The sequence below is a fragment of the Pseudophryne corroboree genome, chromosome 8, assembly GCF_028390025.1.
Source record: "Pseudophryne corroboree isolate aPseCor3 chromosome 8, aPseCor3.hap2, whole genome shotgun sequence".
Lineage (NCBI taxonomy): Eukaryota > Metazoa > Chordata > Amphibia > Anura > Myobatrachidae > Pseudophryne > Pseudophryne corroboree.
This window is the reverse complement of record NC_086451.1, coordinates 44,882,262-44,908,204: the sequence shown is the minus strand read 5'-3', so window position 1 is coordinate 44,908,204 and position 25,943 is coordinate 44,882,262. Positions and strand designations below refer to the sequence as shown.

General features: G+C 48.7%; 1 protein-coding gene across 1 annotated transcript in view; it reads right to left on the bottom strand.

Annotated features, from left to right (window-relative positions):
- Window positions 1–14,752, bottom strand: part of BCAP31 (B cell receptor associated protein 31) — a 119,214-nt gene extending 104,462 nt beyond the window's left edge. Inside the window, exons 1-2 of the mRNA XM_063936308.1 lie at window positions 14,618–14,752; window positions 10,816–10,926 (exon numbers count right to left, since the gene is read on the bottom strand). Of these exons, the coding sequence (XP_063792378.1) occupies window positions 10,816–10,907 (92 nt within the window). The 5' untranslated portion in view covers window positions 10,908–10,926; window positions 14,618–14,752. The remainder of the gene's footprint in view (window positions 1–10,815; window positions 10,927–14,617) is intronic.
- Between the last annotated feature and the right edge of the window lie 11,191 nt (window positions 14,753–25,943).

Here is a 25,943-nt window from a genome sequence, read left to right as displayed (position 1 = left end):
CCGCGGTAAGTCTTGGAACACACAGGGCCCCTGTTGCAACAGATCTTCCCTGGGAGGAAGAGGCCACGGCTCTTCTGTGAGCATTTACTGAAGATCTGAATACCAGGCCCTTCGAGGCCAATCTGGAACAATGAGTATTGTGTGTACTTTTGTTCGTCTTATGATTCTCAATATTTTTGAGATGAGTGGAAGTGGAGGGAACACATAGACCGACTGAAACACCCACGGTGTCACTAGGGCGTCCACCGCCACTGCCTAACTGTCCCTCGACCTGGAACAATACGTCCGAAGCTTTTTGTTGAGGCGTGACGCCATCATGTCTATTTGAGGAAGTCCCCAACGACTTGTTACCTCTGCAAAGACTTCTTTATGAAGTCCCCACTCTCCTGGATGGAGATCGTGTCTGCTGAGGAAGTCTGCTTCCCAATTGTCTACTACCGGAATGAAGACCGCTGACAGAGCGCTTACATGATTTTTCCGCCCAGCGAAGAATCCTGGAGGCTTCTGCCATTGCTGCTCTGCTCCTTGTCCCGCCTTGGCGGTTTACATGCGCCACGGCTGTGACGTTGTCTGACTGGATCAGAACGGGTAGGTTGCGAAGAAGATTCTCCGCTTGTTGTAGGCCGTTGTATATGGCCCTTAATTCCAGCACATTGATGTGTAGACAAGCCTCCTGGCTTGACCATATTCCCTGAAAATGTCTTTATTGTGTGACTGCTCCCCATCCTCGGAGGCTCGTGTCCGTGGTCACAAGAACCCAATCTTGAATGCCGAACCCGCGACCCTCTAGAAGGTGAGCACTCTGAAGCCACCACAGGAGAGATACCCTGGCCTTGGAGGACAGGCTTATGTTATGATGCATTTGTAGATGGGACCCTGACCACTTGTCCAGAAGGTCCCACTGAAAAAGTTCTCGCATGGAACCTGCCGAACGGAATGGCCTCGTAAGCCGCCACCATCTCTCCCAATACTCGAGTGCATTGATGAACCGACACTCTTTTTGGTTTTAGCAGGTCCTTGACCATGTTCTGGAGTTCCTGGGCTTTTTCCATTGGGAGAAAAACCCTCTTTTTTCCCCCCGTGTCCAGAACCATGCCCAAAATGACAGCAGAGTTGTCGGAACCAACTGCGACTTTGGTAGATTTAGAATTCAGCCGTGTTGTTGTAGTACTCTCAGGGAGAGAGACACGCTTTTCAGTAACTGATCTCTTGATCTTGCCTTTATCAGGAGATCGTCCAAGAATGGGATAATTTGACTCCTTGCTTGCGCATGAGCACCATTATTTCCGCCATTACCTTGGTGAAAATTCTCGGGGCCGTGGAAAGCCCAAACGGCAACGTCTGAAACTGGTAATGACATTCCTGTACAGCGAGTCTCAGGTACGTCTGATGAGGCGGATATATGGGGACATGAAGGTATGCATCTTTTATGTCTAGTGACACCATAAAATCCCCCCCTTCCAGGTTGAAGATCACTGCCCGGAGAGATTCCATCTTGAATTTGAACCTTTTCAAATATAGGTTCAGGGATTTTAGATTCAGAATTGGTCTGCCTGAGCCATCCGGCTTCGGGACCACAAATAGGGTTGAATAAAACCCTTTCCCCTGTTGCATTAGGGGAACCTTGATAATCACCTGCTGTTGACACAGCTTTTGTATGGCAGCTGAAACTATTTCCCTCTCTGGGGGAGAAACTGGCAAGGCCGATTTGAAAAATCGGTGTAGAGGCACCTCTTCGAACTCCAGTTTGTAGCCTTGGGATACAATTTCGACCGCCCAAGGATCCACATCCGACTGAACCCAGACCTGGCTGAAGAGCCGAAGACGTGCCCCCACCGGTGCGGACTCCCTCAGCGGAGCCCCAGCGCCATGTGGTGGATTTTGTAGAGGCCGGGGAGGACTTTTGTTCCTGGGAACTAGCCGTAGCTGGTGTTCTTTTCCCTCTACCTCTGGCGAGGAAGGAAGAGCCCCGACCCTTTCTGAACTTATGCGACCGAAAGGACTGCATCTGGTATTGAGGTGTTTTCTTTTGCTGTGGGGAAACGTAAGGCAAAAAAAGAAGACTTACCCGCGGTCGCTGTGGAAACCAGGTCCGCGAGGCCCTCCCCAAATAAAACTTCACCTTTATAAGGCAAAGCCTCCATATGTCTCTTTGAATCAGCATCACCTGTCCATTGACGGGTCCACATGGACCTTCTAGCAGAAACTGCCATGGCATTGGCTCTTGAACCCAACAGCCCAATATCTCTCGCAGCCTTTCTCATATATAACACTGCGTCCTTAATGTGACCCAAGGTCAACAAAATACTATCTTTATCTAGGGTGTCAATGTCAGATGACAAGTTTTCTGCCCACGCTGCAATTGCGCTACCCACCCATGCCGACGCTACTGCCGGTCTGAGCAGGGCACCCGTAGTCGTATAAATTGATTTTAAGGTAGTTTCCTGTCTGCGATCCGCAGGATCCTTGGGGGCTGCCGTGTCCGGGGACTGTAGTGCAACCTTTTTGGACAAGCGCGTCAAAGCCTTGTCCACCGTGGGCGAGGATTCCCACCGTAACCTATCCTGTGAGGGGAAAGGATACGCCATAATAATTCTCTTGGGAACCTGCAGTCTCTTGTCTGGAGTTTCCCAAGCCTTTTCAAATAAAGCGTTCAGCTCATGAGATGGGGGAAACGTTACCTCAGGTTTCTTTTCCTTAAACATGCAGACCCTTGTGTCAGGGACAGAGGGGTCCTCTGTGATATGCAAAACATCTTTTATTGCAATAATCATATATTGAATACTCTTGGCCACCCTTGGGTGCAACCTTGCATCATCATAGTCGACACTGGAGTCGGAATCCGTGTCGGTATCAGTGTCTGCTATCTGGGAAAAGGGACGTTTATGGGACCCTGAAGGGTCTTGTGACACAGTCAAGGCCATGGATTGACTCCCTGCTTTTTCCTTGGACTCTGCTTTGTCCAATCTCTTATGTAATAAGGTCACATTAGCATTTAAAACATTCCACATATCCAACCAATCAGGTGTCGGCTGTGCCGACGGAGACACCACCACCATCTGCTCTGCATCCTCCATAGACGAGCCTTCCGCTTCAGACATGTCGAGACACACGTACTGACACCCCCACACACACTGGGATATATGAATATGGGGACAGCCCCCCCAATAAGGCCCTTTGGAGAGACAGAGAGAGAGTATGCCAGCACACACCCAGCGCCACTAGATACTGAAAACAAAGTCCCAGCCTGTACAGCGCTTTTTATATATAATTTGCACCAAATAAATGTGCCCTCCCCTCGTTTTTTGTCCCCTGTCACTTGTTCAGCAGGGGAGAGTCCGTGAGCAGCTTCTCTGCAGCATGGAGAAAGTGGCGCTGGTTAGTGCTGGAGAATCATGCCCCACCCCCTCGATGGCGGGCTTCGGTCCCGCTCATTTGTTTATACTGGCGGGGGTTTCATAACATACTGCCTCCGCAGTATCTGATAATGGTGCCAGTTTTATGTGAGGTAATTATTGCTGCCCAGGACGCCCCCCCTGCGCCCTGCACCCTTGCTGTGCCTTGTGTGTGTGTGGGAGCAATGGCGCGCAGCGCGACCGCTGCGCGGTACCTCATGAAGATCCGAAGTCTTCTGCCGCCTTTGAAATCTTCTTACTTCATATACTTACCCGGCTTCTATCTTCCGGCTCTGTGAGGAGGACGGTGGCGCAGCTCCGGGACGAACAGCGAGGACGACACCTGTGTTCCGACCCTCTGGAGCTAATGGTGTCCAGTAGCCCAAGAAGCAGAGCCCATCAGTCCAGGAAAGTGGGTCTGCTTCTCTCCTCAGTCCCACGATGCAGGGAGCCTGTTGCCAGCAGTGCTCCCTGAAAATAAAAAACCTAACAAAAGTCTTTTCAGAGAAACTCAGTAGCGCTCCCCTGCAGTGCATCCAGTCTCCTCTGGGCATAGGATCTAACTGAGGTCTGGAGGAGGGGCATAGAGGGAGGAGCCGGTTCACACCCATCTAAAGTCTTAGAGAGTGCCCATGTCTCCTGCGGAGCCAGTCTATACCCCATGGTCCTTACGGAGTCCCCAGCATCCTCTAGGACGTGAGAGAAATTATATTTATTTACCACACATCTCACCTCTCTAACAACCATTACATAAGACGATGCATGGAGGGCGGCCTGATTCAGTGGTGCATTCACAACTGATTTCAGACGCAGTAGACTTGCAAAAACATGCAAAGGGAGGTTGAATGCTCAGCATTCCCTGGAAGAAAGTACGCAAATCCTGTAAATTGGCAATTTTCTTTTGGAACCATACAGTCATTGCTGATACTTGTACTCTCAAGGAAGCCACCTTCAAACCTTTAACCATTCCCGCTTGAAGGAAATCTAAGACCCTAGAAATTTGGTCCATATTTCTTTCACTGCACCAATGAATATAGGCCTGCCATATTCGGTGATAAATGCGAGCTGAGGAGGGTTTCCTTGCTCTGAGCATTGTTTGAATTACCTGTTGTGAAAATTCTCTTGACTTCAGGATAGAGGTTTCAAGAGCCACGCCGTCAATGATAGTCGATACAGATGCCTCTGGTAACAAGGACCCTGCATTAGTAGATCTGGACGTTGAGGGAGCAGAAGTGGAGCATCCATCAACATTCTCTGCAGATCTGCGTACCAATGCCTTCTAGGCCAAGCCAGGGCTATTAGAATCACGGCACCCTTTGCTTCTTTTATCTTTCTCACCACCCTGGGTAGCAGGATGATCGGAGGAAACAGATACGCCAGATGAATCCCATTTAACGGACAGGGCGTCCACAAAGATCGCTCCGGGATCCTTTGTTCTTGTTGTTCAGACAGGTCGTCATGAGATCCATCTCTGGCAAACCCCACTTGTCTACTAGAGAGTCTGAAAGACTTCCGGATTCGCTTGCTTAAATGGCGTGTTGACTGAGAAAGTCTGCTTCCCAGTTAAGGACTCCCAGAACGAATACTGCCGACAATGCTGGAAGATGGAGTTCTGCCCGTTTTACCTCCTTCATTGCTGTTTGACTGCGCGGTCCTCCCTGATGGTTGAGGTATGCTACCGCCGTTACATTGTCCGGGCGGATCTGGACTGGTCTTCCTTGAAGAGTTTCCTTTGCCTGAATCAGTGCCATGTATACGGCCCGAAGTTCTAACAGATTTATTGGCAGGCAACTTTCTTCCGTGGTCCATTGTCCCTGGAACCATAATCTTCCGGACACTGCTCCTCATCCCTGAAGACTGGCATCCATTGTCAGGATCTCCCAATCCGATATCCAAAAGGGAACAAATTTTTGTGTAACCAGATCAAGTGTGCTCAACAGCAGCCCAATGGACAAGCAGGTGAAGTGGCTTCTACCCAAACCACTAAACAATACACAAACAAACAATATCACCACTTTATCCTTCGGCGCTTTTAGATCGGATGAATGAGTTTCTAAACTCTGCCTCCTCAGGTGTTTCTCCAAAGCGGACAAATTCTCACAGCTTCTATATGCTCAAGAGATAAAGAAGAGGAAATCTCATAGCGTATCACCCCTTCAATAATTTTCACACACAGGGTTAGTAATATAGCCTCCTACCGGATTTGGTGGTCTACTGACTAAGTAGACAACAACACTTTTACTGGAGCGGCTATAGCCTGTTCTGAATCCCCTCCTTCCTTTAATATACAATACTCCTCTATTGCATATGGAATAAAAGAAAAGCTTCCAATAGTGTAATAAATGTAATAAAATCCCCCCCAAAAAAAGAACACAGTGCAAATAGCAAATTCCTCAAGGATGCCTTGAGGAAGATACTTAGGTATCGAAACGCGTTGGTGAGGACTGTTTTGGTGAAGCTCTCCAGAGGTCAGATGGTACAGTGGGTATTCGGGGACGCCTGTGACACTGTTTAATAATACGCTTATGTCTACTTTTTACATGGTAGACCATATGACCGGGTGAGAGTCCATCCATAATTTGCTATTTGCACTGTGTTCTTTTTTGGGGATTTTAATACACTATTGGAAGCTTTTCTTTTATTCCATATGCAATGGAGGAGTATTGAAAGAATATTAAAGGAAGGAGGGGATTCATAACAGGCTATAGCCGCTCCAGTAAAAAAGTGTTACTGTCTACTTAGTCAGTAGACCACCAAATCCGGTAGGAGGCTATATTACTAACCCTGTGTGTGAAAATTATTGAAGGGGTGATACACTATGAGATTTCCTCTTCTTTATCTCTTGAGCATATAGAAGCTGTGAGAATTTGTCCGCTTTGGAGAAACACCTGAGGAGCCAGAGTTTAGAAACGGTCATTCATCCGATCTAAAAAGAGCCGAAGGATAAAGTGGCGATATTGATATCCAAAAGGGTCTCCCTTTGTTTAGATGGGATGTTTGTAGCCACCTTCTTACCTTGTGTGAAAGTACCATAGTCTTTTTCTTTATTGTCTGATGTATTCCATTCCATCTGGCCAGAATCAGACGCTGCAGAGGTCTTGAGTGGAATTGTGCATACTCCACCATGTCGAATGTTGACACCATCAATCCCATCAGTCGCATAGCTGCGTGGATTGATATTGTTTGACTGTGTAACAACTCCTGAGTCCTTGACTGTACCTTGGCTTTCTTGTCCAGAGGTAAAAATATTTTGTGCAGACTTGGGTGCTGTACTGGATTCAAGTGAATCATCCGTTGTGACGGAACTAGAGGCGATTTTGCCCAATTTATGAGCCATACGTGCCTCTGCAGACATGTTATTGTCTGTTGGAGATGGTCGAGGAGCATTTCCTGTGATTGTGCTAGAATTAACAGGTCGTCGAGGTATGGAAAAATTCTTATCCCCTTTTGCGAAGATAAGTTGCCATAACCACCATGATCTTGGTAAACACTCTGGGTGCCGTGGCTAACCCAAAAAGTAATGCCTGGAACTGAAAATGCTGCTGGAGGATAGCGAACCTGAGATAGCACTGATGGGACAGTGCTATAGGAACATGTACTGTAGGTAAGCATCCTGAATATCCAGGGATACCATATAATCCCCTGGTGTTCCATGGCCAAAACTATGGAGCATAACGTCTCCATGTGAAACAGAGGAACCCAAATGTATTTGTTCAGCACTGATTGAGAATTGGCCGGAATTACCCATTTGGCTTCTGAACCAAAAACAGGTTGGAGTAAAACCCCTGTCCCCGTTGTGCAGGGGGTACTGGAATATTTACTCCTGACTGAAGCAATTTCTGAACTGCTTCTTGCAAAGCCCTGGCCTTCTTCTCTACCGAGATGGGCTGGTGCAGAAGAACCTTCGAGGCAGATGCTTTTTGAAGGGAAAAACATAACCCAGAGATACCGCTTCTTGCACCCAGGCATCTGTTGTAGACTGCTGCCATATCTGTACAAACTGAAGAAGTTGGCCTCTACCATGAGGTCCCCCAGGAGGAGGCCCACACCATCAAGCTGATGGCTTATTCTCTGGTTTTGAGGCTGACGTTCTGGTAGCCCATTGCTTTTTCGCCTTACCAAATTTATTATATTTGGGCTGCTTACGATCACTTTTTCATTTTGCTTTTCCTTGTGACCCAAAGGGCCGAAAAGCGGGACCCCTACGTTTGGGGTTATATGTAGAAGGAAATTTTACCTTTTTGGAGTCTTCTTCTGACTCCAGAATATCTGTCAATTCTTTACCAAACAGAATGCTTCCAGTAAAACGCAAAGATTCCAGAACCTTCTTAGATTCTGAATCAGCTTTCCATGTACGTAACCAAAGTGCTCTGCGAGCAGCTATTGTTGAAGCCGACGCCCTGGAGGCGATAGTGCCCATATCTAATGCTGCTTCTTCTAAGAATATTGCAGCCCGTTTTATGTGAGCTATATAGGATTCTTGCTCCCTTGAAGGTGCTGAAAGGCCGTCTTCCAGAACCTCTATCCAGGCAGCAACTGCTTTTGCCATCCAAGCTGAAGCCATGGCTGACCTTGTGAATGCCCCAGACAGAGAAAATATGGTTTTCAGAAAACCATCCACTCTCCTATCCGTGACATCATCCAATGACGTTGATGGCAAAGGCAATATAGATTTTCACACTAATCGAATGACATGCGTATCTACTTTGGGAGCCATTTCCCATTTAAACAGTTCCCAGCTGGAAAAGGATAATTGGAATCCCATTTTTTGGGAATTTTATATTTTTTTACTGGGTGTAGCCCAAGCCTCTTCCATGATTTCCGTAAACTGGTCTGACCCTGGAAACTCAGTCTTACCTGCTTTGGGCCGTTTAAATACAGGTACCTTGGTTTTTAATACAGGCTCTGCTGAATCCCCTAAGGATAGAATTGCCTTTATTTCTCTAATTAGCTCAGCTATATCCACTGAGCTGAGACCTTCTACTTGTTCTTCGTATGCAGAAGTAGAGTATATAGAGCTTTCATCGTCCGATGAATCATCCTGTGTAGCCGGTTTACTTACACTTGGTTTATCAGCTTGTCTTTTTGGAGAAGCTGGTGAGGGAAATGATATACCCATAAGTAGGGAGCTGCATGTATGGGTTATTAGTGTACCCCATTCCTGGTTGCGAAGCTGTAGGAATAACCCGTTCAGCTATACTGGACAAGGTCTGTGCAAACATCACCCAAGGTGGATCTATCTGTACCAGACGTTGAACAGGGATCTGCATTGTAATCTGCTGAAACGCAAAACAATTTGCACATAAACCATCCTGTACTAGATCCTGAGAGGATAATACAGTTTTGCAAAACAAAACATGATACGATATGAGTGTTGGTGTTACTGTGAGTGTACCCTCGTCACCTTTGCCGCTCTTAGACATGATAAATAATTGCACTTTCACAGTGTACTACACAATTTGTGACTGAAATCACTCTAACCTTCTAAAGTGATATCAATCAGACCCTACCCATGCACCTGCATTGAGGACCAGAAGAAACAACTGACAAACATATTAAAGTCAGCAATCACACTAGCAGTCAGTCATATGTTATATACTAGTCATATGAGCACATAATCAACGACAAACACATTTTAAAGTATGCAGGAGTACATATTACTGAATTCTGTTTTATACAGATCTTAAAGTATTCAGACGCAATGAGAAGAAAACCACAGTAATGTACACAGACTCGTATGCAATAGGCACTTAAATTTAACTATTCATACTGACAAAAGTAGATAGAAATTTAGTGCTGTATAACCCGTACTCAGTAGAATGGGATACAGGGAGACTCACCTAGCGGATCCAGATGCTACTAGTGTACACTGCCGCTCTGGGAACTCTTAAGTGGACACAGATGCACTGTGCATACAGACGCACCGGTCATACAGACGCCTGTACTGCGATCGGGTCTCCTCGCGGTAGCGCTTAGTGAACACAGACGCAGCGGCCTATGCTGCGACCGAGACCCCTCGTGGTAGCGTCTGAGATGGAAGTGAGGCAACAGTTCATGGCAGGAGACTCGCGGAAACTCATGAACTGGGGGGAGGGGCAACCAGGAGAGCGTCTAACTCCTCACCGCTGACATCAACCCTAGGGATCGCAGCCTCAACCTAATCCTGGCGCCTTATGATCCCTAAGGCCTAGCGCTGGAGCACCCGTGGTGGCAGCGCGTCAGCTACTGTTTGGTAGTCTCCTCCCAATACAGTGCGGCTGTGTCCGTATTCCCCGACTACGTGGAACCGATGCCTTACCTTCTCCCCGTGCTCCGGCCACAGCCTGGTAGCGTCTGCTGGACCTGCTAGTATATCCGACACAGACACCCGTCGAGACAGCACTGTACACATGGGTAAGCGTTGTTGCAACCCTGGCGGAGAGTTGTTGGAGCGACTCTTTCCAATATGCGTATAAGACGCTGTTAAGAAAGATCGCTCAAAAACATAGTAAGACTATAAAAATAATATAAGAAAGCTTAGGGCTGCCAAGAACAGCAGCCCTGTGACCACGGTCCGGCTCCTGCCGCACCAAACAAAAAACTGATTTTCCTGAGCCAGTGGGTGGAGATATATGGACAGGCCCGTTGCATCCTGGGAGGACTGAAAGCTTGTGATCGTTTGGTGCCAATCTGCTGTCGCTCCATCATATCCCATTGTTATCCTGTGGATAACCTGTGGACCCTGCCGGAGAAAGACACTACGTCCTACATAAAAGATGTTATAAACTTACAACTGACATTACTGTACATATAGTTTCTAGACTCTCAGATTCTTTTTCGGAGTGTATAAACAGGATGGCAAAAACAATCCATAATTTAAAAAGGAACGATATCTTGGATTTACAAGGTGGTTTTAGCAGGATCAGATGAACCTAGAGACTCCGTTAATGCAGCTTGGACCAGAGGCTTGGAGGCAGCGATGGACAGAAATCCAACACTGGATAGCCAAGTGTTCAAATGAGCATGCTTAAATGGGAGAAAGCATGCAAGACAGAACTTGTTCCCAACCAAAAAACAAATTTTTCCCGCAATGCTGAATTAAGTTTAAAAAAGGGGAATGCTTAGGACATTTATAAAATAAAGATGTTTATTCACCTCTCCCAACCCCCCCCCCCCCCCCCCTCTTATTCTGCAATCCTTTCTCCACCCCTTCAAATTCCATTCTACATTTATAGGTCTTATATAGCTGACAGTATTGGAATGTTTGACAGTTACTTTGAATGAAAAGCCGCTGTTTAATATGTATAATGCAATCACCTTTAAAGGTTTTACAAAAATGTTGGATGCAATTTTGAGAGTAAGAATTTACAAAATAAATACTGAATCATAAAGGCATTTGAGAACGCTGGAAGAACCAATAGTTACTAAGAGATGCTGGTACCTTGTGGGTGAAATGAAAGGAATGCACAGGAGCAATACCATGAACACCTCTGCATAGAGGAAGGTGGCTACCGCTGTCCACTGGAGACTCATTGTTCACCAATTCTATTATCTACAAGAAAACATTCACATTAGGAAGCACAGTAAGTAATACAGGGGCAGATGTATTAACCTGGAAAAGGCATAAGGAAGTGATAAACCAGTGATATGTGCAAGGTGATAGAGGCACCAGCCAATCAGCTCCGATATGTAAATGAACAGTTAGGATCTGATTGGCTGGTGCCTTTATCACCTTGCACATATCACTGGTTTATCACTTCCTTATGCCGTCTCCAGGTTAATACATCTGCCCCACAGTACAGACAACAGAGTAAGGGTCAGGCATTATTGTAATACAATGCAACACCAACACACTAGGGGTTCACTACGGCTGGCCGGCGGTCGGGCTCCCGGCGACCAGCATCCCGGCGCCGGGAGCCCGACCGCCGGCTTACCGACAGCTTGGCGAGCGCAAATGAGCCCCTTGCGGGCTCGCTGCGCTCGCCACGCTACGGGCACGGTGGCGCGCTACGCGCGCCACACTATTTTATTCTCCCTCTATGGGGGTCGTGGACCCCCACGAGGGAAAATAATTGTCGGTATTCCGGCTGTCGGGCTCCCGGCGCCGGTATACTGAGCGCCGGGAGCCCGACCGCCGGCAAACAGAAGACCACCCCACACTAGGTAGGGAGGAATAAAAAATAATTCCAGGTTTGTTTAATTTGCCTTGGAAAAGAGAACCCTGCTCTACTTATGTTTACACAATACTATATTATCTCGGCCAGCATAACTCATGCCAAGTTCCAAGCATTAAACGGAACCTGAAAGCCATCTATGTAAATTATGCAAATCACATAGTGCCTGCGGAAACAGGTATTAATGTCTAACACAGATATCAATAGTGAAACCCCAGGGAAGATGACGTTACTGAAACAAATGGTACACACAAGCCCGACAACTGGTCATATCTGATTAATTACTATTGAAGTAGTATGGACGGTGTAATGGTTAGCATTACTGCCTCACAGCACTGAGGTCATGGGTTCAATTCCCACCGTGGCCCTAACTGTGTGGAGTTTGTTTATTCTCCCCGTACTTGCGTGGGTTTCCTCCGGGTACTCCGGTTTCCTCACACAGCCCAAAAAAAATGATACTGGTAGGTTAATTGGCTCCCCAAAAAAAAAATTAACCCTAGTGTGAATGTGTGTGCGCATGTGGTAGGGAATATAGATTGTAAGCTCCACTGGGATGGGGACTGATGTGAATGGCCAAATATGCTCTGTAAGGGGCCCTACTCACTGGCCGACCCGCCGCCGAGCTGCCCGACAGCGGATACGGCCGACGAGCGACCCGGCGGCGGGGGCGCAGTGACGGGGGGAGTGAAGTTTCTTCACTCCCCCCGTCACGCGGCTGCATTGAAGTGCAGGCAAATATGGACGAGATCGTCCATATTGGCCTGCATGCACAGCCGACGGGAGACCAGCGATGAACGAGCGCGGGGCCGCGCATCGTTCATCGCTGGAGTCTCCACACTGAAAGATATGAACGAGTTCTTGTTCATTTATGAACGAGATCGTTCATATCTTTCTAAAAATCGGCCAGTGTGTAGGGCCTATAAAGCGCTGCGGAATATGTGTGCGCTATATAAATAACTGGTAATAATAATAATAATAAATAATAAGTAATTGGCATTTCATTGATTGGTTTGTGTGTAAAAAGAACATACATTTCATTAGCACTACATTCAGAGGTTTCCAATTTGTGTAGTACTGCATTAAGAACAAAGAAAATGACGTTTTACTGGAAGCGTTCTATAGAAGGACATAAACTCTTCCAGGTCAGTGACGTAGGATGGACGTCAGTTTCCAATAATCCCCAAATAAATGCTAAAACTTATCAGCGGAGATCGCAGTCCCCATTATAGTCAAAGGGGTTAGAGAGCAGTCCCCAAGGTACCAAACACTGAAAAGCAACGTTTTTTCAGAGTTTGGACCTGTAAGTTTATGCCATCCAGAGATGGTGTAAACAGCTCAGCCGACAGAGGCATGCCCGCAGGAGAGGAACCTTACAATCCCTATCACACAGCCTCCGCTTGGCGGCAGAAACAGACGCGGGGATATTTTCATTCAAAATTAAAATATTCGTTGCGATACTGACTTAATAATTGTGTCAGTGCCACAAATAAATATTTACTAGTTACCAGCCAATCAAGATGACGAAACATTGTCACGCACAAAGAGGAAGAGTTTAGCCAAGTACAGCAGCTAAACCCAACCAGAGTAATGGGTGCAACACCAACAGTCCTGTTTGAGCACAGGTCACTTTTCGGTCAATTCTGCTCGCCAGCTTGATGGGGGAGGGGGAAGGGTGTCGGCGGCTGTGTGTGTCCAGGCGGAGCAAAAATGTCATTAATCCGTCAGGCGTGCAAAACACTTGAATTCCCCCCGTAGAGGTGAGGAGCAGCGTTAGCCCTTTATATACAGGTTAACACATACATTAGGGGGGAATTTTATTGTTTTTGGGCACATTTAAGTAATGGGCACCTGACCGGCGATATTAAATTGTTCTGCAGATGGGAGTGCGTAACAAGAGCACTCATCGTGCCCAAATACACCGGGTTTAGACGCACAAAACATCTAACTCCAAGCAAAGTATTGGGCACGCTGCCAGAATGGCAGTTTGGGGCATCCAAAAGTCTGATTCTTGCTCGCCACCTCAGGATGATGCAATCAGAAACAATGGGTGCCCATGGTATTCACGCCTATCAGCACAAAAAACCGAACACATCCCATCATTTTAGACGGGTGACCAAAAACAATTGAATTCCCCCTATATTAAGCTGCTTCTATATTTCCAAGGAATAAGCAGACAGCAATTGCCAAAAGTGCATTGTTAGCAATAAAAATCTTTTCAACATTGCCAACTTTAAACAATACCTTCTGCATCTAACCAAATCACGTGCACTGCAGTTTAGGCAGAGTTTACATAAGAGAAAAAGTGTACACGCAATTAGTCAGTAATCAAATAAATAAAAATATTTTTCCAATGGCAAATAACCAAAATATTTCCCCATTTCAGTAAATAAAAGTTGTGTAATAAGCAGCCTTCTCTAGTGCCAAATGTGACCGGCATCCACCCAGCTCCAGACAATGAGATTCTTGCACAAATGCAAATTGGGACTTTGGCGGCTGGTGAGAGTTCACATTGATTGTGAGATGTATTGCCCAGATAACGCCAATACCAGGCTCACCCTCCTGAATATCAGATACAGAGGTAACACTGACAGAGGCAGGAGCTGGGCAACATCTATAATATAGCCTGCATATACTACACACGTGCAGGCAGCACACCAACAGCAGCTCTGGAGCCATGCTGAGACCTGTAGTACCACAGCAGCTGATAAGGGCAAGCTACTTCTAGTATTAGAGGACACTGAGAAGGCTCAGGGGGAGATGTATCAAACCATGGAGATAACGTACTAACCAATCAGCTCCCAAATGTCATTTTTCAGACACAGTCAGAAACATGGCAGCTCGAAGCTGATTGGCCGGTACTTTATCTCTCTTCCTCTCCAAGGTTTGATACATCTCCCCCTCTGGTAGCACCCTGTGGTGGGACTAATAACAGCATGTACAGCCAGGCTACACAGCACTACTGCCAGAGCAGCGTACAGGAGGCTGATGAGGATCAGTAACACCGTATGGACGTGCCATGTACATGGGCCCTCACCCTACAGCCTCTGTAATACACCAGATCACACGCACCTGCTCCCAGTAACACGCACGTCTGCTGCTTCCCACACTACCGTCTCCTGCAGCTGCCACACCAAATAATACAGACAGACGCTTCCGGCTTCCGGCGAGCTGCTGCTGCGCATGCTCTGCCCACACTCTGCGCCTGCCTGCTGCCAGCAGCGCCGCCAACATACAGTCACTTACGGATTCTGGCGTGCAACTGAGGCCTCCAATCAGGGTTAGGTTGTTTTTTTTTGTTTTTTGTTTTTTAAATCATTAAACTTTATTGTAAGCGATACAGTCTGACAAGCAGGCAGGGTATGCCTATGAGATCAATATTAATGTGAATGTTGTGTACTATTAGTAACCAGCAGTAACCACTAGCACCTTTATGGCTACCCATCTAAAGGGCATATCCATCAATATTGTCCCTAACAAGACTGTTTTTTAGGTATCCGACTCACAGCGAGTAAGCGTTGCCGCTTCGGATACCAAATTTCAGGAGCCATACAAGATTGTTCAGCTGCATGGACAGCTGAGCCGAAAATCACTGCAGGTGTTGCAGTTACATTGTCACGTCTAGCAAAGTTTGAGGATCCGGCAGCTGAGATTTGCCCAAGGAGGTAGCAGGCTGTGGAAGAACAAGATGAGGGGGTTGGATCTGGGGGGTCATTCCGAGTTGTTCGCTCGTTATTTTTTTTTCGCAACGGAGCGATTAGTCGCGCATGCGCAATGTCCGCAGTGCGACTGCGCCAAGTAAATTTGCTATGCAGTTAGGAATTTTACTCACGGTTTTTTCTTCGTTCTGGTGATCGTAATGTGATTGACAGGAAGTGGGTGTTTCTGGGCGGAAACTGGCCGTTTTATGGGAGTGTGTGAAAAAACGCTACAGTTTCTGGGAAAAACGCGGGAGTGGCTGGAGAAACGGAGGAGTGTCTGGGCGAACGCTGGGTGTGTTTGTGACGTCAAACCAGGAACGACAAGCACTGAACTGATCGCAGATGCCGAGTAAGTTTGAAGCTACTCAGAAACTGCACAGAGGTGTGTAATCGCAATTTTGAGAATCTTTCGTTCGCAATTTTACTATGCTAAGATTCACTCCCAGTAGGCGGCGGCTTAGCATGTGCAAAGCTGCTAAAAGCAGCTTGCGAGCGAACAACTCGGAAAGAGGGCCATAGTTCCTTCGCATGGGACACGGAGCAATGAAGGATGTAGGCGGGGTTTGAGAGTCAATGGAAAGTATTTGTTATGTACAGAGCTGAGGTAGAGAACTGAGGTTGGTGAACGGTGACTTGAGAACGTAGTTGTAGACAAAGAACTGCGGAACTGTGAGTGAGGGTAAAACGAGGCTGAAGACAAGAACCGTGGTGTCACAATCCTGACTGTAGGTTTTATATTTGGTGACTTACCCCTGCCATCTGTCCTGGATCCTGTGTCTTTTCACTCACGGAGTTAAACAGCTTGTCAGCACTATGAGTTTTCCTCAGTTCTCTGCCTGAGAGGTAATAGTTAATTAGCTCCACCTGTGGTGATCTCCTGTGTGAGGCTGAATTCAGTAATCTGAACTTTAGGTCTAAAAGCAAGCATCCTGTGTTTTGCAGAAGTTCAGGCTTCAGTGTTCTCTCGGCCTGCTAGGCCTCATTCTACATCACAGCCTTGGCTAGAGTAGTCACATGACAGTGACTGTTCACCTGACCCAGAGTTGTTCAATCCTCTGCCAGCCTGAGACTCTCTGCATCACCTAATCCTGCTCACCAATCACCAAGGACCAGGAAGTATAAATCAGGAGGCTGAGTTAGAAACGGGGCCAGTTCCTTGTGTCACACACAGCTATGTATGAGCATTCAAACTGAGCTCCCTAAAGTTGTGATCTCCAGAGCTCCCGTATCCCAGTACCTCCGTGCTTTCAGTACCTCCGTGCTTTCAGTACCTCCGTGCTTTCAGTACCTCCGTACTTCCAGCACCTCCGTACCTCAGTGCCTCAGTACCTCCGTGCTTCCAGTACCTCCGTGCCTCGGCACCTCCGTGCCTCAGTACCTCCGTGCCTCAGTACTTCCGTGCCTCAGCACCTCCGTGCTTCCAGCATCTCCGTGACTCAGTACCTCCGTGCCTCAGCACCTCCGTGCTTCCAGCACCTCCGTGACTCAGTACCTCCGTACCTCAGCACCTCCGTGCCTCAGCACCTCCGTGCCTCAGTACCTCCATGCCTCAGCACCTCCGTGCCTCAGCATCTCCGTGCTTCCAGCACCTCCGTGCCTCAGTACCTCCGTGCCTCAGTACCTACGTGCTTCCAGCACCTCCGTGCCTCAGTACCTCCGTGCTTCCAGTACCTCCGTGCCTCGGCACCTCCGTGCCTCAGTACCTCCGTGCCTCAGTACCTCCGTGCTTCCAGCACCTCCGTGCCTCAGTACCTCCGTGCTTCCAGCACCTCCGTGCCTCAGTACCTCCGTGCCTCAGTACCTCCGTGCCTCAGTACCTCCGTGCTTCCAGCACCTCCGTGCCTCAGCACCTCCGTGCCTCAGCATCTCCGTGCTTCCAGCACCTCCGTGCCTCAGCACCCCAGTGTCTCTACGCACCCCAGTGTCTCTACGCACCCCAGTGTCTCTACGCACCCCAGTGCCTCTACGCACTTCAGTGCCTCCAAGCACCTCAGTGTCCCCAAGCATCTCAGTGTCCCCAAGCATCTCAGTGTCCCCAAGCATCTCAGTGTCTCCAAGCACCTCAGTGTCTCCAAGCACCTCAGTGTCTCCAAGCACCTCAGTGTCTCCAAGCACCTCAGTGTCTCCAAGCACCTCAGTGTCCCCAAGCATCTCAGTGTCTCCAAGCACCCCGTGCCCTTTAGCACAGTTGTACCTGGTATTCTTCACTGATTCATCAGTGCCTTTCCAGTTCTGTCTTTCAGGAGACCTTCAGCATCCACACGTGCCTCCTGTCTGCCGACCTAATCCTGCATGAGGAGAACCTAGATTCGGCCATCTCTGCTGCGGTTCCTCTTCCCAGTCGCCGGGGGAGGTCCCGAGTCCACAACACTCCCAAACCAGGTCAGTGGTAGTATTCGTATAATCCTCCAGTCGCCCGCACAGACTTCACTAACACCGGGTTCACAAAACCTCAGTCATGACAGTAGGAACTGGCCACATGGACCCGGCCGAAAGTGTTTGTCTGACGCAGGACCTCCTAAGCAATATTGCAGGACGCTTGGAAGGTCTGGAGTCGACTCAGCATCAATTGGCACAGTGTCTGCAGCGGAATTCTTTCTCCAGAGATTCCCTGACCTTCTGCACTAGGACTCCTGACCAACTGCAGATTTTCTACCAGATGTTATTACAGTTACAAGAACTTTTGTCTAGTATTCTTTCTGTGATGCCTGATCTCTTCAGGAATACTACCAACGTTGTTGATCCTGTTTTGTCCCATCCAGTTAATAGAGTCTCTTCCTCTGTGCAAGGAAAAGTTGTTCATCAGAGTTATCCAAGGCCCAAGCTCTCTGAAGCTGAACGTCAGCGGCGTAGGGAGCTACACCTCTGTCTTTACTGTGGAAATTCCGGTCATTTTGTTAAAGATTGCGTTCTTCGTAAGCCAGGGAATGGTGACAAATCTCAGTTTCACAGTGCTCATGTCTACAAGTCATCCACAGTAGCCGATCCTGCTACTGCTGACAGGGGTATCAAGAAGGCTACTCTGAAAGAGACTCAAATTTATGACTGGGGTCCGGTGATTAAAAGACCTTATCCCAAGTTGGGTGTCCAGAGAAGAATATTCAAGCCATTTAGAGTCACAGAGGAGTCCGAGTGTCCAGCCCCAGGAGGGGCGTCTTCAGAGTGTCCAGCCCCAGGAGGGGCGTCTTCAGAGTGTCCAGCCCCAGGAAGGGCGTCTTCAGAGTGTCCAGCCCCAGGAGGGGCGTCTTCAGAGTGTCCAGCCCCAGGAGGGGCGTCTTCAGAGTGTCCAGCCCCAGGAGGGGCGTCTTCAGAGTGTCCAGCCCCAGGAGGGGCGTCTTCAGAGTGTCCAGCCCAAGGAGGGGCGTCTTTGTCTTCAGCCCAAGGAGGGGCGTCTTTGTCTTCAGCCCAAGGAGGGGCGTCTTTGTCTTCAGCCCAAGGAGGGGCGTCTTTGTCTTCAGCCCAAGGAGGGGCGTCCGTGTCTACAGCCCAAGGAGGGGCGTCCGTGTCTACAGCCCCAGTGAGGGGTTCAGAGGGTCCAGCCCCAGAGAGACTACAGAGCGCTGCCCAGCCAGAGAGACTACAGAGCGCTGCCCAGCCAGAGAGACTACAGAGCGCTGCCCAGCCAAAGAGTCTACAGAGTGCTGCCCAGCCAGAGAGTCTACAGAGTGCTGCCCAGCCAGAGAGTCTACAGAGTGCTGCCCAACCAGAGAGTCTACAGAGTGCTGCCCAGCCAGAGAGTCTACAGAGTGCTGCCCAGCCCCGTGAAGAGGGGGCTCTTGCCTCAGCCCAGCCCCGTGAAGAGGGGGCTCTTGCCTCAGCCCAGCCCCGTGAAGAGGGGGCTCTTGCCTCAGCCCAGCCCCGTGAAGAAGGGCCTCTTGCCTCAGCCCAGCCCCATGAAGAGGGGGCTCCTGCCTTAGTTCAGCCCCGTGAAGAAGGGGGTCAGTCCGTCCCGGTTCCATCCGGTCCAGCGATACTCCAGGACCAGCCTGGTCAGTCTTCATTGGCTCCAGCCAATTCAAGTGTTCTCAAATCCAATCCAGTCCTACTCGTCCAGCCAAAGCTTTCTCCAGTTTCAGCCTCTAACCTTTCGTCTGATGGTTTACCACCTATTTACTTTGATGGAGATTTATTGCAATATGCCGCTCTGGTTGAACAATTTCTCTCTCTGATGGAGTCTGATCCTTCAGGTGCAGTAACTCCTTCAAACGTTACTCGATATCTATTCCTGGCATTCAGAGGAAGAGCTTTGGAGTGGGCCAACAGGCTTTTTGAGAGGAATGATCCTGTGTTCCATGATTTACAGACGTTTAGTAATGCAGTCTTTAAAGAATTTACTCCAAAGCCCTCGGAATCTGACTCAGTTAAAAGATCATGCTCCAAAAAGAATCTCAGTTCGTCTTCATTCAAACTACAACAGTCTGATACAAAAGTAAGTTTGTGCAGTCTTGCCAAAGATAATCCAAGTATCTCCCTCCGTAAGAATCCGACCATTCAGGTTGGTCATGTAGGAGTTTCTCCTAGCTCAATACTAAGTTCTCCGCCAAAGAATTTAAAGTTACAGTGCACTTCTAGGTCATTTTCAAATTGTGTATCTAAAGGAGATTCGTATTTTCCGTTAGACTTGGACTCAGACTCTGAATTTGATCCAGTTTATGATGCTACTCCTTTCCTGGGAGGTGCTGTTCCTTCCTGTTATGCTTCCACGCATGAAGAGGTTCCAGAATCACCAAAAAGCTCTACAGGTCTCTGTATGAAAAGTCCTCGTTATAGAACAAGATTTAATTTAAGCCTCAGTGGAGTGCTAGCTTCGAAAGCACAATCTTCTCGCACTACAAAACGAGGAGAGGAACCTTCTACAGTTTATTCCTCAGTCCTTTCTGATGAAGGAAATTCCAGTCTTGTCTATGATGGATGGTCTACCTGTTCTGAAGATGAAGATCAGGAAGACTTCTAAAGAATCCAGCTTTAGTTTTGTTTCTGGACCCTCTGGTTTCCACTTTTTAGAAGCTTTGTGTACAAGTTATTCATCAAGTTCCTCTAAGATTCAAGATGGGTGTCCGGAGTCCACCCTTGAAGAGGGGGATACTGTCACAATCCTGACTGTAGGTTTTATATTTGGTGACTTACCCCTGCCATCTGTCCTGGATCCTGTGTCTTTTCACTCACGGAGTTAAACAGCTTGTCAGCACTATGAGTTTTCCTGAGTTCTCTGCCTGAGAGGTAATAGTTAATTAGCTCCACCTGTGGTGATCTCCTGTGTGAGGCTGAATTCAGTAATCTGAACTTTAGGTCTAAAAGCAAGCATCCTGTGTTTTGCAGAAGTTCAGGCTTCAGTGTTCTCTCGGCCTGCTAGGCCTCATTCTACATCACAGCCTTGGCTAGAGTAGTCACATGACAGTGACTGTTCACCTGACCCAGAGTTGTTCAATCCTCTGCCAGCCTGAGACTCTCTGCATCACCTAATCCTGCTCACCAATCACCAAGGACCAGGAAGTATAAATCAGGAGGCTGAGTTAGAAACGGGGCCAGTTCCTTGTGTCACACACAGCTATGTATGAGCATTCAAACTGAGCTCCCTAAAGTTGTGATCTCCAGAGCTCCCGTATCCCAGTACCTCCGTGCTTTCAGTACCTCTGTGCTTCCAGCACCTCCGTACCTCAGTGCCTCAGTACCTCCGTGCTTCCAGTACCTCCGTGCCTCGGCACCTCCGTGCCTCAGTACTTCCGTGCCTCAGCACCTCCGTGCTTCCAGCATCTCCGTGACTCAGTACCTCCGTGCCTCAGCACCTCCGTGCTTCCAGCACCTCCGTGACTCAGTACCTCCGTACCTCAGCACCTCCGTGCCTCAGCACATCCGTGCCTCAGTACCTCCATGCCTCAGCACCTCCGTGCCTCAGCATCTCCGTGCCTCAGCATCTCCGTGCTTCCAGCACCTCCGTGCCTCAGTACCTCCGTGCCTCAGTACCTCCGTGCCTCAGTACCTCCGTGCTTCCAGCACCTCCGTGCCTCAGTACCTCCGTGCCTCGGCACCTCCGTGCCTCAGTACCTCCGTGCTTCCAGCACCTCCGTGCCTCAGTACCTCCGTGCTTCCAGCACCTCCGTGCCTCAGTACCTCCGTGCCTCAGTACCTCCGTGCTTCCAGCACCTCCGTGCCTCAGCACCTCCGTGCCTCAGCATCTCCGTGCTTCCAGCACCTCCGTGCCTCAGCACCCCAGTGTCTCTACGCACCCCAGTGTCTCTACGCACCCCAGTGTCTCTACGCACCCCAGTGCCTCTACGCACTTCAGTGCCTCCAAGCACCTCAGTGTCCCCAAGCATCTCAGTGTCCCCAAGCATCTCAGTGTCCCCAAGCACCTCAGTGTCTCCAAGCACCTCAGTGTCTCCAAGCACCTCAGTGTCTCCAAGCACCTCAGTGTCCCCAAGCATCTCAGTGTCTCCAAGCACCCCGTGCCCTTTAGCACAGTTGTACCTGGTATTCTTCACTGATTCATCAGTGCCTTTCCAGTTCTGTCTTTCAGGAGACCTTTAGCATCCACACGTGCCTCCTGTCTGCCGACCTAATCCTGCATGAGGAGAACCTAGATTCGGCCATCTCTGCTGCGGTTCCTCTTCCCAGTCGCCGGGGGAGGTCCCGAGTCCACAACACTCCCAAACCAGGTCAGTGGTAGTATTCGTATAATCCTCCAGTCGCCCGCACAGACTTCACTAACACCGGGTTCACAAAACCTCAGTCATGACACGTGGACTGTGACTTATAAGAGGAGACTGCGGTTGGGGAGCTGAGAACTGTGGACGGTAGTTTGGGTCGGGACTGGAGACTGAGAACTGTAGACTGTGGCTTGAAAGATGAAGCTGGAGTTAATGAGCTGAGGACTGTGAACGGTGGTTCGAGGACTTGGCTGGAAGCAAGAATCTGCGGACTGTGGCTTGGAGGACGAGGCAGGAGACCCGGGGTCGTCCGTGCCCAAAGGGTCTTACTGAACCGGGTTTTCCAAGAGCGTCTCCACGGGCAGCAGCAGGCTAGGGATGGCAAGACTGCAGCAGCAACTGAGAACTGGCAAAGCAGGGTTAGAAGTACCAGAATACAGCAGGAATCCTGGGAGCACAGGCTAAAGCACCTACAACAGGTTTGTAACTTGAAGCACTGGCATCCCTGTCCTAAACCAGCCCCCTTTTATAGGAAGAAGTCTCCCTGGATTGGCTGGAAAACTAGGAACAAGAATTATGCCAGAAACTTGGTCTCCAACATGGCGGCGCCCAGTAATGCAGACCTTTTCTGACAACATGCTGCTCACTGCCCCTGGTCTCCTAGGCAACAGTTTAGCGAGAGGGAGCCGCTGCAGCGGCGTCCCGCCGCCACGAGCGGACCCCCTCAGCGCCATTACCGCCGCCTGTACCCCTGAACCCAGCACTGCAGCCTTCCACCGCCGCTGCCCAGCCGCCCGTGAAGCCCACCCTGCGGCCCCAGCGTTCCGGTAAGACCCCGGACGCTGACAGTACCCCCCCCCCCCCCCTTTGCGGGTGAACTCCGGACACCTATAAGGTTTAGCTGGAAATTTGGCATGAAATGTCCGAAGAAGTCTTGGGGCATGGACGTCTTCTGCCTCTACCCAGGACCTTTCCTCAGGTCCATATCCCTTCCAATCAACAAGGTACTGGAGGCGACCGTATCGTTTGCGGGAGTCGAGGATCTTATGAATCTCAATTTTGTCTCCTTGTGTTGACTGGATCTTGGGTGATTTAGGCAGAGCAGCTCTGAATCGATTGAGTACCAACGGTTTTAAGAGAGAAATATGAAAAGCGTTAGGGATTCTTAAATGCGGAGGAAACTTCACCTTGTAAGCCACAGGATTCAAAACTTTTTCGATTGGGTAGGGCCCAATAAACCGGGGAGCAAACTTCTTAGTAGGAACCTTCAATCTTAGGTTACGCGTGGAAACCCAAACCCGATCTCCCACTTTAAGACTTGGTACAGCTTTTCGCTTCAGATCTGCGTAGGTCTTATACTTCTTGGATGTTTTGAGCAAGGCCTTGTGAATTTGTCTCCAGGTTTCAGTAAATTGTCGAAGTGTTGACTCTGCGGCAGGAACCTCGAGTGTAGGCAGAAGTTGGAAGTCAGGAACTTTCGGATGATAACCATAATTAATGAAGAATGGAGAAGATTTTGTGGCAGAGTGATAAAGATTGTTATGGGCAAATTCGGTGAATGGAAGTCCAGCCAGTCGTCCTGAGAGGAGGACATGAATAAACGCAGAAATGTCTCCAGGTCCTGGTTCACTCTCTCTGTTTGACCATCCGTTTGGGGATGATATCCTGAGGAGAAATTCAATTTCACGCCAAGAGCAGAACATAGGGATCTCCAAAACTTGGCCACAAACTGGGGACCTCTATCGGATACGATTTCCTGCGGTAAACCATGGAGTCGGAAAATCTCTGCTATGAATAATTTTGCCAGCTGGGATGCTGTTGGAAGACTGGCAAGGGGAACAAAGTGTGCCATTTTAGAAAATCGATCAACTATGACCCATACAGTGTTCTGTCCGCCAGACGCAGGTAAATCAGTAATAAAGTCCATAGAAATATGTGTCCATGGTCTTTGTGGCACAGGTAGCGGATGAAGTAACCCGGCTGGAGGACCCTTGGGACTTTTATGCTGAGCACACTTTGGACAGGCAGCCACAAATTCCTGAACGTCAGTCCTGAGATGAGGCCACCAGTTGGAGCGCTGAATGAATTTGAGCGTTTTATGACCACCCGCATGGCCCATGAAGGAGGAGGAGTGAGCCCATGTAAGCAATCTCTTGCGAAGATTTGGAGCAACGTAGATCTTTCCTGGAGGAGGAAGTGGAGAGGTATTGGTTGCTGAAAAAGAGGTGGAGTCTAAGATGTATTGTTGTTTTGAACGGTCAGAGGGTTCTTCAGAACTCAAGGAACGAGATAATGCATCTGCCTTTTTGTTGAGGGACCCTGGACGGTAACTAAGTTTAAAGTTGAAACGGGTAAAGAAGAGTGCCCATCTTGCTTGACGTGGGTTCAGACATCGAGCTGACTGTAGATACAAGAGGTTCTTATGATCCGTGGTTACTGAGATTGGATGCTGAGCTCCCTCCAACAAATACCTCCACTCCTCAAAGGCTAACTTAATTGCTAGTAATTTTTGTTCCCAATAGCGTAATTCTGCTCAGCGGGGGAGAATCTTCGCGAGAAGAATGCACAAGGATGGACTTTCTTGTCCTCGAAGAGCTGGGATAAAACTGCTCCTACTCCTACCGTGGAGGCATCGACTTCCACCAAGAACGGACGGCTGAGATTACGTTGTCGAAGAACAGGAGCGGTCATGAGGGCCTTCTTTAACGACGAAAAGGCTTCTAAAGCCTCTGGAGACCATTTGGCTGGATCGGCTCCTTTCCTAGTTAATGCTGTTATGGGGGCTATGACAGAGGAATAATTCTGAATGAATCTTCGGTAGAAGTTAGCGAACCCCAGGAAACGTAGAACTCCCTTAAGGGAAGCTGGAAGCGACCAATCCTGAATCGCTTGGACTTTAGTGGGGTCCATCTGCAACTTCTGCCCTGAGAGGATGTAACCGAGGAATGGAATCGTGGGTACTTCGAAGGTGCACTTCTCGAGCTTACAAAATAGTTGATTCCTCCGTAAACGAGTTAGAACTTCTTTGACTTGTTCTCGATGGGTCTTCAGATCCCTAGAAAAAATGAGGATGTCATCCAAGTAAACCACCAAGCAGTCATAGAGGAGGTCTCTGAAGATTTCATTAACGAATTCTTGAAAGACGGCTGGGGCGTTACATAGGCCGAAAGGCATTACCAGATATTCGTAGTGGCCGTCGTGGGTATTAAATGCCATCTTCCATTCGTCACCTGGGCGAATACGTATAAGATTGTAGGCCCCCCGTAAGTCCAGCTTAGTGAATACAGTAGCTCCTTTAACACGGTCGAACAGTTCTGGAATTAGAGGTAATGGATATCTGTTCTTAATTGTAATGTCATTGAGACCTCTATAGTCAATACAGGGCCGCAGACCCCCATCCTTCTTTTTGACAAAGAAAAACCCCGCCCCAGCCGGAGAGGTGGACAACCTAATGAACCCTTTCTCCAAGTTCTCCCGGATATTCTCCGACATGGCCTGAGTCTCAGGGAGTGAGAGAGGGTAGATTCGACCTCGGGGAGGAGTCTTGCCGGGTACCAGATCAATGGGACAATCCCAAGTGCGATGCGGAGGCAAGGTGTCCGCCCCATGCTTACTAAAAACATCTTGGAAGGCCTGGTATTCTGCAGGAAGGCTGGAAGGACTAGAAGAACAGAGAGGTCTTACAGAGGGCAAACAGTTCTGGAAGCAGTTTCGTCCCTAGGAAAGAACATCCATGGTTTGACAATCTATGTGGGGATTGTGTCTTATTAACCATGGAAATCCTAGGATCAGTTCATGAGAGGCTTTAGGAATTAGTAGGAAAGAGTTGTTTTCCGAATGAAGAGCTCCAACCTTCATCTTAAGAGGAATTGTACGAAGAATGATAATTCCCTCAGGAATATGACTTCCATCCACAGCAGTAATTGAGATGGTACGATCCAAACGGACCATTTGTATCCCAGATCGTTTGACCAGAGCTGATGTAATAAAACTTTCGGCGGCTCCGGAGTCGAGTAGTGCAGGAATGAGAATGGAGGAAGAAGGAAGCTC